The 15,519-nt window shown below is 36.5% G+C and overlaps 2 protein-coding genes across 2 annotated transcripts; one reads left to right on the forward strand and one right to left on the reverse strand.

Moving 5' to 3' along the window:
• Positions 1-78: 78 nt before the first annotated feature.
• LOC144435386 (uncharacterized) lies at positions 79-9,424 on the forward strand. Its single transcript, XM_078123981.1, has 6 exons — positions 79-82; positions 988-1,202; positions 1,957-2,161; positions 2,711-2,883; positions 3,191-3,385; positions 3,845-9,424. The coding sequence occupies exons 1-6, from the start codon at positions 79-81 to the stop codon at positions 4,415-4,417; spliced, it is 1,365 nt and encodes a 454-aa protein (XP_077980107.1). The 3' UTR covers positions 4,418-9,424.
• Positions 9,425-10,212: 788 nt separating this feature from the next.
• LOC144435387 (monocarboxylate transporter 12-like) lies at positions 10,213-14,518 on the reverse strand. Its single transcript, XM_078123983.1, has 4 exons — positions 14,296-14,518; positions 12,876-13,019; positions 10,804-11,670; positions 10,213-10,367 (listed from the first exon to the last, which is right to left on the reverse strand). Exons 1-4 carry the CDS (start codon positions 14,516-14,518, stop codon positions 10,213-10,215), a joined length of 1,389 nt encoding a protein of 462 aa, XP_077980109.1.
• Positions 14,519-15,519: the final 1,001 nt, after the last annotated feature.

Below are 15,519 nucleotides of genomic sequence, written 5' to 3' on the forward strand. Positions count from 1 at the left end.
TGTATAGCTATACTTCGTCATATCATAACTGTACGGTAAGTGATACAGCGTGCCCATCGAGTCTGTCGAGCACTCATCATGGGTTTGGGTCGGTCACAGAAAAATCCCCAGTTTCCAGTTGGATTCTAACCCGGGACCTCTTCCGACTGCTAATCATGTGCACCACTACGCTACAGGGAGCCAGTTGTGTTTTGTCTAAAGTCGGGACAAACGTTGTCATATTTTGGTGAGAAATTAACTTTATTGACTAAATAAAGACATCTAGTCCATATCTAAATTAAAACACCCCAAATCTCATAATTACCAGGGGATATAATACCCTGACAATATGCTTTATATCTTATCTACTGGGAGATTTTCATACCATACAAACGCTCAGCCTTGCGCAAACTAGTATAGCTCTCTTTTATACAAAAAGTTTTATATCACCACAGAAATCAATCAGTCAATTCACCAATATCACACAGAAAATAAGTTCTATTTCCCCATAAAAAATAATCATTCAATCGATCAATAAATCAATCAATCGACCAACCAACCAACCAACCAACCAACCAACCAACCAACCAACCAACCAACCAATCAATCAATCAATCAATCAATCAATCAATCAATCAATCAATCAATCAATCAATCAATCAATCAATCAATCGATCGATCGATCGATCACTTACATGTTCGCTGTTCCCTGTGGGCTAGTTTGAATAGGCGCTGTGAGATTAAAGTTAATACATTAAATTATGTAAAAAGTCTCTTTTCATAGAACTCTTTACATACTCACTGGAAAGTAGGTGATCATATTTTAGTAATAAAACCAAACGAAAGACCCACAACACTTCTAATTCAATCTGTCAAACTTTGAACTATTTACAGTTCGAAGTCCTTAGGTGTCAGCAAAACAGGCAAGGAAGTGTCAACACAACACACCAATCAGACTTACCAAATACATTGAAGTGTACCATGTTCCCTCACTGGTGTACTTTTCAGTCTTACCAAGTTTCGTCGCTGGCGTATTTGTTTTGACCTCGCAGCTTGCTCGGTACTTGAATCGGAATTACTGGGAACAGAAGCATGATGAACAGAAGAGTTCGGCAACTCCCTCAGCTCCTGCTAGTGCTGAAATAACCCCAGCTACTGCACCACCAATGTCTACATCCTCACAATCACAACCTACGTATTCCTCATCAGGAAAGATACCTGAAGTAAGTTAATTTATTGAAATTATTGGGTTTTTTCAGCGTACCAATAATTGCTATAAGCTTACTTACCAGTTACATTTGTTTTCAAAAATAATTATCTAATACTTTATTACTCTAAATTAAATGAGGAAGTTCAAATTTGGTTACCACTTGTGTAACGCTGTGATGTTAAACAAGAGAAAACTGGAGTATCTGAGGAAAATGTGTGTTGTTTAGTAGAGTTAGATCATCATTGTTGCCAGGAGCAGTGTGCCTTCTAATTTTAGACAATACTTTTTAGTTTTGGGTCGAAATGATGAAAAATTTAGTTTTCTTGCGAGTCACCCATCACATAGTGAGGGATAGGGGACAATAAATTTTGGTGCATCATAAGAAATTGATGTATCAGGAGGGTGTCAATTTGACCTAGAGGGTTCACTGGCCAAAAGCATGGGTAGAATATCTGAGTCTTTGTAAAAACAACTTTTCTCATCTAGCGAACAGAATAACAATGTAGTGTCAAGACGTAAGCCTGTTTTACCTACCTCAAAAAAATGGTTCATTAAGATTACGACCAAGCTAAATTATAAAAAAGTACATCATATTCAAATAGAAGTAAATGGTGTTTTACATTTGTTTGCACAACATAGTATTTTCACTGTGTCATGTTCACAGAAAAAATGCATGCAGATAATTTTAGGAAGTGTCAAGTTCACCTCCATGTATTGTAAGTTGTTTTGTAATCTTAGCAAATGATATCATTTCATTCCATCCTTAGCAATATCAGAATGACAGTGAAGATAACCAGCAGTTCTTACAACTATTGTCTACAAACATCGATGTCTTTGTCAATCGTATGAAGAGTGATTCACAGAGAGGACGTAGTATTGCCAATGATACGTCGGTCCAAGGATTGTTTCAGACTATCACCACCATGAACCCACAACTGATGAAGATTGTAGATGAACTCGAAGATCATAGAAGTAAGTCCTGTGTCTATTTCACGTAGAATATCATTGATAGCATTCTGGTAATTCTGAAAACATCCAGTAGATTAGAATAACGTCGTGACAGTTTGAAAGTACCTGACAACAGTATCTGTGAAAGCTTGTCACTTGGTAGTATAGCTGGCCTTCGACGACCATGAATGCATTCATGATGGATGCAGCTCGATTGAACCATTCACTGACTGGGATGGAACTACCACGTGTACAATTTTGGTCAAACAAATGAGAAATATCACTAATTGCACTACTTGTAGCTCTGAGCTCTAATTCTAATGTCACAGTCTCCTTCCTTTCATTAAAGTTCCAAAACAGTATTTGGTAAAACATATATTGGACCATCGCATTCTGTTGTATTGACAGCAACTTGTCAGTAATCAGTTTGAGAATATTAGTCACTCACTATATTACTATATTATATATATTCATGAAGGGAATGTCTAAATGTGAATGCAGGTATTTTATGCTCTGACCTACATTACCTTAACTGTATTAATTGTATTTTTTTATTCAACTATTGATGGTTAGATCACATGGAGTCCCTACAAGACAAACTAGCTCAGCTACGCGATGCCAGGGAAGCACTTGACGCTCTGCGTGAAGATCATCGTGAAAAACTACAGAGAGAGGCCGAAGAGGCTGAAAGACAGAGGCAAATTCAAATAGCACAGAAATTAGAGATTATGAGACAAAAGAAACAGGTATGACAGTTGTATATATCAAGAGGGATGAAAGAGTTTCGCAATGTATTGTTTCAACTTAGCTAATGAACTTATTAATGTCACACCAAGTATTATTCACTCAACTAACAGTAAAATTCGTCCCTATCATCAGTTAATACTTTTAAGTCCAACGTTACAACAGTTAACAAAGTATTAATTGTAACATGGCACTGTTCTTCATTTCATAAGAGCCAGGTGAATTCTTATCTTCAAATAGCGATATCTGAAAGAAATGAATGTATATACTCTGTAATGTTAACTCATTCTGTTTTCTTTCATCCCGTAGGAATATTTGGCCTACCAACGTCAGTTAGCACTACAAAGGCTACAGGAACAAGAACGTGAAATGCAGATGAGATTAGAACAACAGAAACAGCAACAACAGATGAGACCCATGCAATATACCATGCATTATGCACCACAGGGTCCTCCACCACCCAATCAACAATACAATCAACCACCACCACCACCCCCACAACAGGTTAGTATGGTGTTAAAAATCTACCCCCACTCCCATAACAGGTTACTATTGGGGAACACATATCGACCAGACCCCCAAAGTTGATGAGTATATATAGAAACACAAATGTTCCACACTCCAAAACAAGCTAAGTGTAGAATCACAATCACTTCCTACCGCAGGCTATTATGTGTATGATGAGTTATGACATCACAATCTATCCATACCCTGTAGTAGGTATGTATGGCAACAGAAATGTGTCCCACCCTCAACATAGTTGAGTAAGGTACCGTAAATATGTCCCACTCTGCAACAGGTTAGTATAAAATCACAAAGTGTGTATGTTAGGATAGTTTGTAATGTGTAGTATATTTTGCTTTTAGTGTGTAGTATATATGCAACAGTGTGTTTTTTCACAGATGGTCATCAATTTTAATATCTTATTACAGCTAATATATTGTGTTTCTTTCGTTATCATAGGCGTTCGGCAGTCCACCAGGGTCCATGCACAACTCTCCAGTTCACACATACAAAATGGAACAGCAGCCCCCACCTCCAGGACAAGGGGTTCCAACTCAAGCCCCACAAGTGAATGGAGTCAACCAAGGTCCCCAATACAGCCAACCCAACCAATATCCTCCCCAACAGAATTCTTCATTTACCGCTGGCCCCCCAGGGCAGCAGCAGCAGTATCCCCCTCCCCAACAAGCTCAATACCCCGGCCAGCCATCAAGCCTTAGTGCACCCCCTTCGTTAGATTATCACATGAGTCAGGCACCATCGTTGGACTATCAGCCCAGTTCTTTGGATTACCAACAGAATAACATGTACAGTATGCAGAGTATGGCCAATGCACTACCGCCTCAACAAAACCAACAACAGCCACCACCACCACCACAACAACAACAACAACAACAACAACAACAACAACCATATGGAATGAACCAACCACCACCACCACCACAAGGTAATATGTATCAGCAACCAATGCAGTCAGGGCCCCCACAGCAACTGCCGCCACAACAAGAGGCTCAACTTATTTCATTCGACTAGTGCCGTGGCACTGGACCTGCATGTATATTTATAAAACCTATTTGCTAATCTATTGTCAATTTGCTATTATAACTTTTACCCAATACATAAGCGATTCCAGCAATTTGTAATTTTTGTCACACAACAGATAATTTACAACATTATTTCTTCATTTTTGAATCATCTAGATTTACAAAATCATGCAAGTCACATTAAAAATAACACTATGGGCATTTCTGTTTTTTCCAGCGTGTCTGATCGCTTTGGCACAGGTGTATATGCTATGAACAGAAGCTCAATAGTTGTCTGTGTTAAACAGTTTATCTGGACTGTCAAAGTTTTCAGTTCATCAATTTAAATGTTATTGTAGTCTTGGTAGGAACTGTATTCTATTCTTAATCATTCAAGTGATGTCAAACGGTTTATGTCATTCTCTGTGTACTTTGCTAATGTGTATTTCGGTGAAAATTACCACTAGAGGGCGCTATTCGAAGAAAACCAGATATTTTCAATAGGGCGATGTTTAAGAAATTTCTCATTAATTTATATCATAGTCAAAATACATGGTTTGCGATCACTTTGTAAACTACACAGTAGTATGCCTATAACAGAGGAATAATATAGATTTACCTAACACCTGTAATAATACAACGCTTTTACTGAATGTAAGTACACATACTTGGATGTCGTAGAGCAAACTTCAGTGCCCGAAAGTCAGGGAGACCAATTTCAATATTGGTACAAGCTTACAATCTAGTTACTACAAGTCAATCATAGAGCCCCTCTTTTCAAATGGTGAACATGTACAATTCTAGACTACATGTGACCTTACATGGTGAAATACCATTTTTGGTCATGAGTATTAATTTTTTATGACGCCGTGTCAGAATAGTTAAGTCTGAGAATGCAAATGTAAGCCAGTGTTCGAACATGTCAACCTGGCACATTGGTGTTTACAAAATTCCTGTAACATCAAAACAATAACTGTGGAGGATACTCTACTACTGACTGCTACAAAACAACGTCATGTCATTTTTTGTTGGCAGTGGAGGTGAACATGCTTAAAAAAGTTTGGTAAAAATTAAACAGGAAACACATGGAATCTTGTTAAATAAATAAATGTCATGGTTTCTTCACAAATTTTGGCCTTTTTTAATAAAAAAGTTACATTTTTAATGTCAGAAATATTTAACTAACACCCCATTCCATGACATGATATTTATCACTCAATCAAAGTACTGGCAGAAAGCGTCAAAATTTTACAAAGCACAAATTGAAAGTAGCTTCTGTTGATTATACAAAGTAGTGCCCTGAAAAGGATTTAATTCTCCGGGGAAAGAAAAGATATATGTTTCCATGGAAACAGTATGACACGCTGTCATAGGGAAAGGGACGTACTTTGAGTAAATTTAAATTTGCTGATTTCTACAAAATCTCTTGCCTTTTTTTGAATCCATCATTTAAAAGGAGACAGTCCTGAAATTCATCCTGATTTGGGTATTGCTGTGTGACATGAAAATCGATTTTACATTAATATTGTCATCAAAGAATACTCATATTATTGAGATTTACCGACAGAACACCCCACTTACATTGATCAGCTATATAATGTATGATGTATTCCATAATGTGATTTCAGAGACTTGGTACTGTGACAATTGGTGTAGAAAATCAACTTTCTAAACTAACTGTATTTTTGTAGTACAGTTGGATCCTACATATCTTGGTGACTTTGAGACTGTTGTAGTAAGGATTATAGCATTAGTACTCAGTGTGTTGCCTCCCCATGCCCATGCTTATACAACCAGTAAGTTCAGTGACGTTCTCAACGTTCTTCCCTGTGAACTCCACAGGTCAGGATATACAGGTCACAAAGGTCAAAGTTCAGTCTCCTTTCCTAGTGCATATCATTCTATGTAAATTATGATTTACAAAACATGTTTTGACATTTTTTTATATATATAAATAGTGTATGCACTTCAAACTGGCTTGTTCTTTACTTGATACTCTCAGAAACCATTGTTGAGAATATTATCTTAAAAAAAATTGGTCAAAAAAAAATTTTCTTCCTAGTTGACAGTTCAAACTTGACTAATGTAATATATTCATACTTTTAACCTAATCTGCATATTGTGACTAAATTTGCATATTTAAAAGATACCATTTTATTGGACAGTATGGATTGCCAGATGTAGAGAATACTTGAGGTAATATTGTTGTGATTGTAGCTGAGACTCAGCTCCAAGTTTAATGTAAGATAATGTTGAGATGTGTTGTAATGGACAGAGATGGTGTTTATTTACACTCAGATTGTAATTTAATCAGTGCATTTTGTAGGTGTAGTTTCTAGTGTAGAGATTAAATCAGTCCAGAACAACTGATTATTGTCATTTGTGTCAAATTTATTTTCTGATTGGAAGAATTTCACATGAGTATTAAGTTGTCACATTGTAGACTTGGGATTGATACTGTTTTAAGTTGTTACCATGACAACCATGTTAAATGATTCTTTATCTTACAATTCAAATCGAAGTCATATCTTTAGTGAAATGCTTTGTAAAGTGTACCTAGTACCTGTCACAACCACTTTCTGAAAATTCTGTCACTGATGAAATCCTTTCAAACAAACCTCTTTCATGACTCCAAAAGATGTATTTCCTACAGTGTACACACTTTACTTCCTAATTTTTCAATGTGTTGTCCTAATGCTTCAATGTACTTTCAGTAGAAGTAACACTGAAGTAAAACACTTTCTCTTTGTGCTACACTCATTTATAGCATTCATATCAAGTGTAAAAGTGTACCGTCTCATTTAGTTTATTTATAAGCCTAGCATGTGGCCTTTCTAATGTGGTCAATCAGCAAATGAAATAGTATACTTCTACACTTGATATGGATGCTATAAACGATTGTGGTACATAAAGAAAATGCTTTACTTTGGAGTTATGGGTTGTATTTTTCCAAAAAGAGCAATGGACTCAATACACTGCTCTCAGCAGAAATCTAGACATGAATGCTCAAAAGTTTGGCCTTCATGCCTTTGAAATCAAGCAAAATGAAAAAAATATCAGTGACATTATAGCAAACGACAGTTAGGAACCTTTTTTTTATCGCAGTTATGACTGGGGACACTGTTCTTGAAGGAACATGATTTCAAATGCTTAGATGCTACTATATTCATTTGTATGTGATCAATACGAATTTCTTGATACACCCTTTCTTCTGTGATAAATTCATAGATACAAACTTGAAAGTGTAAACAGAGCGAAGAGAATAGTCAATTATTTGATTGTAAGAAAAGAGAGCGATAAGAAATTGTACATGTGTAATTTATTTAACTCATAACATTAATTCTTCAGTCGAACTTACTATGAAATGACTTATTAGTATCCATGTTATTGTTATTCAGATTGTACTTGTCAATTTCATTTATAAAGTGCACAATGTAAGGCAAAGAAGTATGTATTTATGCTAATTATATTCGTGAGTGTTCTGATATGCAAATGATCATTAATCATATCTTGATTATTGAGCATATTCATTGGCTCGGCCTTGTGCACTAAATAATTTCATCAAGAGTGCAATGAGGGGGATATTAGTATTCACTTCTACTATAAGTGAGTGTGGTGTTATGCAAATGATCTGCTTATCGCATGTTTATATATTTAGAATATTCATGAGCCTCGCATTGTGCACTGAATAATTTCATTTACAGTGTGGATGTATGAAATTGTGTTCAAAAGACATCCTGTCCAGTAGGAATTGTGCCATGTAGTTCAAATACAAAGTTCCATGTATACATTGATTGATACTGAAATTTGTGTGTAGTATAGCTAATGTGTCTGTGTATTAGAATAGTTGAAGCATCAACCACTTAGAAGAAGGAGAGATTGTTATGTGTTTGAAGAAACGATATTTTACTCATGAAAATTAGTATGCGGGGAAAAGTGCAACAAATAGTTTATGTATGTTGGAAAAATGGACCTTTGTTGATGGGTGGTGTTAGTGACAGCAGTTTGGAGTAAAATAAATGGAGGCACAACCTTGTAAAAAGTTAAATATTTGCATAACTTACACACACAAAAAAAATGAAATAATACAAAGTATTGCAGATTTCCCGATTATGTTATCGCATTATACACTAAATGAACATATATATTGTTGAATTATGAAATGCTATGTACCTTTGGTAGGTCATATTTGTGATGACATGAATGCAATACGAGTAAGGAAATTATTTGAGTGCACATGTACACATTTTATTTTTGAGGGGGAGGAGCTTATTTAGGGCAAGATACAAGGAGGTTTAGTATTCAGTTACGCCATTATGTATACGAGTACTGTCTGATATTCAAATTAAATGAAAATTTGTTTATATGCCACAAACCAGATGATTAGTTCGAGAAAGAAGGCTGTAGGAGACCTTTACCCATGGAAGCATTATAAGTTAAGACTAATTGCATGTTCACTGACTTTGAACCAATCTGAACCCCACTTTTTGAGAGGGTTCTATGTGAAAAGGGGTTAGTGTCATTTCGTAACGGAATAATAGACTGCGAAAAGCGAAAGTGTTCTCAACGTGTGTTAGTTGCAATGTAAATTTTAGCTGCTGCTGTTATTAAAGCAGCAAATGTCTTTAATTTGAAAAAAACACTCATAAATGTGTTTCTTTGTATTAAAGTGTAATGTAACGAACATTTGTCGTTCATCTTTGTCGTGTTTTGTCCAAATCTAAAAATATTTCATGCATTAGTTATCTTTAAAGGGGCACAGGCTTTTTTTCTGCATATTGAAAGGTACCCACTGTATTCTACTTACTGGTGTACACTCAACCATCATGTACAATTGACTGAACTCAAACCTGGTATTAAGATATAACTCATGAACCTGATGACGTAATTTATCATGTGTGTCAAAAATGTACAGGAACTCCCTACTATGCAATTAACAGTTCAAACAATGTCAGAACACAAATTGTAATGTCATGGAAGGCATACATCAACATTATCTAGTACTCATAGTTTAATCAAAGTTTTTTGTAAGTATTTTCATTACTTGAGTAAAAAGTTTGTAAACTCAGCTTGTGCCACTTTAACATGGGAAGAATGACTGAATGAATGTTTCAGAAATAGTGACATACAATAAGTTGAAAGCTTCGGAAATTTCTGTCTGTCTGCTTCATCATGCCCCGTACAGACATAGACGTGGGGGGGGGGGGGAGTTTCCTCACATGTCTATTAATATCTCAATCAGACCAAAGTCAAGGCAAAAAATAAAGAATTGTTTCTGGTCAGGACATTTTGTCTAAAGTCGCGCGACGACGAGATTTTTTTAGATTTTCAACAAACCTGTACCTCTACTACATGTATTTATGGCAGTTGCTTAGTACATTAGAGCAAGTGTGTGTGTGTGCTTGTTCATGATTACCTATGCAGTTGTCTTCACTGAAGTAGGAAGGGCTATTTCCCCTGGATCTGCAGACTGCATGGGCTGCACAAACACATACAAAAGGAACGTATTCTTTTTGGCCAAGTATTTATTCATTAATATGTGTTCACACATGTCACTCACAGTGTGGACAACATATATAAAAAACGCCCACTGGTATTTACATATTTTTAAAAATCTGTTCATTGCATGCTTACAAGACTGGGCACATCTACTCAATAAATGCCATTGGATAATGAAATAAAGTTTATTTACATCTATAGCTGATTATATAAAGCCGGCTGGAGCAACAAAAATGATAAATGCTTTTGGCCATGGTGTGAGTAAGTTTTCGTGAGGTATTAAATATTGTCGTAAAAAGGCGCTATTTAAAACGATGTACTGTTTGACGTCACATGTGTACATTTGTTCTTAATCTTCGTATACAACCACGCCAAAGGTAGAAATGATGATCCACAGATCAAGACAAGTCCAGCACAATGGAATGACGTGTTATAGGAACCAGTATAGTCATATAAATAACCTGTTATGATATAAACATACACAAAAAACACCAAATTTATACTGAAACCCTACAATATTAACTAAAATTACTGTTTTAAAAGACTTTTCCTTGTTTTCTTTCAATGTTGCTTTTGGTAGCAAGTATATCAAGTATATATGATCGCTCAGTTATCTTGAACCCTATCAACATACCATAAATGTGTCGACAAATAAGTAAAAAGGTAAATGATCTGTCTTGCGTTCATGAATATTTACATATAGGCCATTTGAGTGCCCAGTGAGTGTCGAAGGAAGGAAAAGAGTTTTCCGTCACTGTTTTTATATTTTTAATCTACAAAGCCAGGATGCTATTGAGGGGAAAAATATTAGATTTAACGGACATTGGTTTTGAATAATGGAAATAGTTTCGAAAAAATACAACCAATGAAAAAAAAAAGTTCGAAATCTCTACTAACCTGAAAAAGGGGGACCCAAAAGAGTGCCGATGCCAACGAACATCACTGCCATGCCCATACCCTCAGTAAATGTACTTTCACCAACCACCTGTTTGACCATAACGTCATCAAGGGCAGAGGAAATTCCACGCGAGAGTCCTATAGTTACCGAGATTCCAACCAAAGATTCAAAGGAACTTGCAAATGGTATAAAGACGGAAACAACTCCAAATACAGCAACTCCAAAACAATGAGAATTGACCAAGCCAATGTCAGCATTTGCATATGATAAAACTATTCCAGTTGCTAGGCAACTAACACAGGCGAGAATGCCAATGATGGATACCAAGAAAGCTGCATTTTCTTCGCCTGTACCGTTTTTGACAGCATTGTCTACGTAGTGACCGAGTATAATGCTAAGACCAAAGCCACACGTGAAACAGTAGATCATCAGTAGAACAGCCACGGGTCTTGCTTTAAATACAGGAATAAAGAAGCACATGACTTGTCTTGCCTTTTCTTTCAAGTTTGATCTGCGTATGCGATCATACGTTTCCTCCTGATGAATTTCACTTTCACTTTGTTCCGTACATTCACGAATGCTGGCCGAAGCTCTACTACTTGCTTCGGGGAGGTCAACGTCTGATTTGAGATGCAATGGCCTGAGTAACGAGGCAGCAACACAGAAGTTCGCCGATAAAGCTGAAATGACTATCAGTGTCCCCCTCCAGCCATAATAATTGATCAAACGTTGGCACAAAATGGGCATTGCAAAACCACCGATGCCACTTGCAGTGACTGCAATGCCATTGGCTAAAGCATAGCGTCTTCTGAAATATCGACCCAGACTTATACTAGCTGGCAGTATAGACAGACAGAATGAAAAACCTGAAAACGAAGAGGGGGGTAGAGTGTAAAATTTATTGGTTGGTTGGTTGGGTTGGTTGGTTGGTTGGTTTAAAATTTGTTGATTGATTCATTGATCGATCTATTTATTTTATGTATCCTTGGTAGCTTCTTAAGTAGCCACTACTTCTTTGCAAGGAGGCCGAGACTAAAAATTAGCAGTCAGAACTACAATAAACAAATGACACAGACATATTTACGACGACAGGACAGTTAAAACATGTGAAACAGTGAAGTCACACAGCAAAACGTAAAACTGTTTCTCACTCCCTAAAAATATTTTGCATAAAAATTTAGAAGGGATTTTCAAAGACTGACAGTTCCATATTTTGACCTGAATTCTAAAAAGGTAACTCCAATGGACAGGAAACTCTCAGCTATGTATTTTGATTTCGGTTTGTAAAAATCAGTCGGAAATCTCATGGAATAGTTTGTGAATTGTGTTCCTGGTAATAAAATCGCCGCCCTTATGATTACTATGATGTTTCCTATAAATCGAGAGAGACACCCAACCCAGCTCGTGTGACTGTTTAAACATAATGTATGTTTGTACTGGGATCCCTCGGTCGGCACCAAAGATTAAACGTGGGGGACGCTCTATACAACCGCCATTTGTAATAATTGCCGATATTTGTAAAAAAAAATGTAATAAAAATCACGTTTTCCATTTAATATAACATATATTTGTAATAATTGCAGAGATTTGTAATATTTTCTGTGAATGACATGGAAATGTAATACATTTCATTGAAAAACAATGTAATACAAATGTCGAATTAAATTTGCAATAACACATGACATTATTAGGGGGGGGGGTGTTCCTTCCTTCCATTCTACATGTAATGTACAAGAATCACATCGGTTGTACAATGCTCTACACCATTGCCTATTGCTTTTCACCATCACGAATCTTTGAGTCTTAGAGGAAGAGTTGCATGACCAACTTGCTTGTTGGATAAGCTAACGATTTGGAAGTTTTCAGTCGAAGTTCATTTATGAAGGGGTTTGTCATTTTAAATAACTCCGCCCCCATCCATGAATATATATAAATTTGTTAGCTTTAATGAATATATCTCATCTTTGATTCGAAATGACAAGGCCCCTTAGGTCACCAATATTTTTCTTTGTATGACAGAATGATGGAAAATATACAAAGAATGATAATCAAAGTGTTTCCGAAATCTTACCTGCGACAAGTCCACAACTGAAGTACAAGTATACTATACTTGTTGCAAATGAACTTATAAGAAAAGACACAGCTGATAGTATGCCACCAACCATTGCAACACCACGAAATCCAAACTTCTTACAAAGTATTGATGTCAACGGAGCTGTAAAATAAACGTACGTAAACTTGTATTCATCGTGTCCTCAGATCTTACAGCTGACTGATTTGGTCACAGATGGCCAAGGAACCGTGTTACAAACAAACAACTTAAAAATAAATAAATAAAAAAGAAGAAGAAAACCTCCAGGACTAAACATCCTATGCGTGAGTAAATGATGAAAAATATAAACAATAGAATACTATGTATAGCTATACTTCGTCATATCATAACTGTACGGTAAGTGATACAGCGTGCCCATCGAGTCTGTCGAGCACTCATCATGGGTTTGGGTCGGTCACAGAAAAATCCCCAGTTTCCAGTTGGATTCTAACCCGGGACCTCTTCCGACTGCTAATCATGTGCACCACTACGCTACAGGGAGCCAGTTGTGTTTTGTCTAAAGTCGGGACAAACGTTGTCATATTTTGGTGAGAAATTAACTTTATTGACTAAATAAAGACATCTAGTCCATATCTAAATTAAAACACCCCAAATCTCATAATTACCAGGGGATATAATACCCTGACAATATGCTTTATATCTTATCTACTGGGAGATTTTCATACCATACAAACGCTCAGCCTTGCGCAAACTAGTATAGCTCTCTTTTATACAAAAAGTTTTATATCACCACAGAAATCAATCAGTCAATTCACCAATATCACACAGAAAATAAGTTCTATTTCCCCATAAAAAATAATCATTCAATCGATCAATAAATCAATCAATCGACCAACCAACCAACCAACCAACCAACCAACCAACCAACCAATCAATCAATCAATCAATCAATCAATCAATCAATCAATCAATCAATCAATCAATCAATCAATCAATCAATCAATCGATCGATCGATCACTTACATGTTCGCTGTTCCCTGTGGGCTAGTTTGAATAGGCGCTGTGAGATTAAAGTTAATACATTAAATTATGTAAAAAGTCTCTTTTCATAGAACTCTTTACATACTCACTGGAAAGTAGGTGATCATATTTTAGTAATAAAACCAAACGAAAGACCCACAACACTTCTAATTCAATCTGTCAAACTTTGAACTATTTACAGTTCGAAGTCCTTAGGTGTCAGCAAAACAGGCAAGGAAGTGTCAACACAACACACCAATCAGACTTACCAAATACATTGAAGTGTACCATGTTCCCTCACTGGTGTACTTTTCAGTCTTACCAAGTTTCGTCGCTGGCGTATTTTCCAATAATTGCATGTTCTTGTTACCATCAGAATGGTTACTAAACTCAGAAAACCTCTACAGTAACTGCTTACCTGAGCAAAGCGAGGACGCTCGGAGTAAAGCAAGAATCCACGACGTTGCTGCAGCTCCCTGCTCGAAATAGTTTAGAAGTTCGACGTATATTACTGGCATCGTACTAGATATGCCTTGGTATAGAAATACTGATATGAAATGAGCCACCACGATCAACCAGCCCCATCCACCGTCTGGTGGATCCTGTGGTCTTGTACATCCTACCATTCTCAGATGAGGCATTTTCTTGAAAGTTGTAGAACAAATCTGGGAAACTTTTTAAGGCAATGTCATTCAACAGTTACTGTTTTATATATGAGGGCGCTTACGTGATTTATAGACTTTCTTCCGAGTACATACTACCAGAGACATATTATTGACAGGCACAAGTACATGTCTAATATGTAAATTTTGTTTAACGCCTACCACTGGACTCCATATCGCTCGTAATATCAGTCAAGCCATGTATCCCCTAATATATCCATGGTCAAGCGTAAGCATGGACCCATTGATGTAGGGGTCTGTGGCCTAAGTATATGTGGAAGAATCGTATGTTTATAATTGTGTTTATATTTAAGCTCTGGATTTACAACAGCTTTTGGGACAGCTTTCTGTGACAAGGTCATGAGACGTGGGGGGGGGGGATTGACCACAGGGGACTGGAGGAATTTCTTGACTACTTTTATTGTTCAATATAGATGATGCTATTTATAAATGTTGAGTGTGATTTATTGCCAATGTTTATCTCTAGCTAGCTGTTATCAACTAATTCACTAATGTATGTGTTTGTGTACTACAAGCTACACAATACACAGACACACTTGTTTATGAAAAATGAAAAAATTCAGTTCACGAGTATGCGATATAATTATCAGTGAAACGTGATCTGTTTGCGTAAAGGCATAATTTTGTTTGTAGATTAAAACTTTGTTACTGGCTAGTGCATATTTTTCCACTGATGCACCAAGAATGGTCGCAGTCTTGGGGAACTGTACGAAAAGTAGGCTTAGCGTTGCCATAATGTTGGGAAGACAGTGATTTAAGCAAACTATATAAATACATCTGTGTACTATTAGCTTCAAGTTGAAGTACACAGGGAGCAGCAAAGGTAGCAATTTTCTGAATTCATTCGAAAAAGCGAAAATTAACATAGATAAATTATGAAAAACTCGATAATGCAGTTTTTAGTTATACTGACAATTGAAAAGAGAAAAGTGGAGCATTTTTACGTGTGCCCAACGTAC

The sequence above is a fragment of the Glandiceps talaboti genome, chromosome 5 (genome assembly GCF_964340395.1).
Source record: "Glandiceps talaboti chromosome 5, keGlaTala1.1, whole genome shotgun sequence".
Taxonomy (NCBI): Eukaryota; Metazoa; Hemichordata; class Enteropneusta; family Spengelidae; genus Glandiceps; species Glandiceps talaboti.

Excerpts from the sequence above, each read along its gene's own strand:
- LOC144435386 (XM_078123981.1), top strand. Across the intron at positions 1,203-1,956 it reads CATCAGGAAAGATACCTGAA|CAATATCAGAATGACAGTGA; the intron begins GTAAGTTAATTT and ends TTCCATCCTTAG. Across the intron at positions 2,162-2,710 it reads TGAACTCGAAGATCATAGAA|ATCACATGGAGTCCCTACAA; the intron begins GTAAGTCCTGTG and ends ATTGATGGTTAG.
- LOC144435387 (XM_078123983.1), bottom strand. The coding sequence starts at position 14,518 with ATGCCTCATCTGAGAATGGTAGGATGTACAAGACCACAGGATCCACCA. Across the intron at positions 13,020-14,295 it reads AGCGTCCTCGCTTTGCTCAG|CTCCGTTGACATCAATACTT; the intron begins GTAAGCAGTTAC and ends TTTATTTTACAG. Across the intron at positions 10,368-10,803 it reads TTTGGGTCCCCCTTTTTCAG|GTTATTTATATGACTATACT; the intron begins GTTAGTAGAGAT and ends ATATCATAACAG.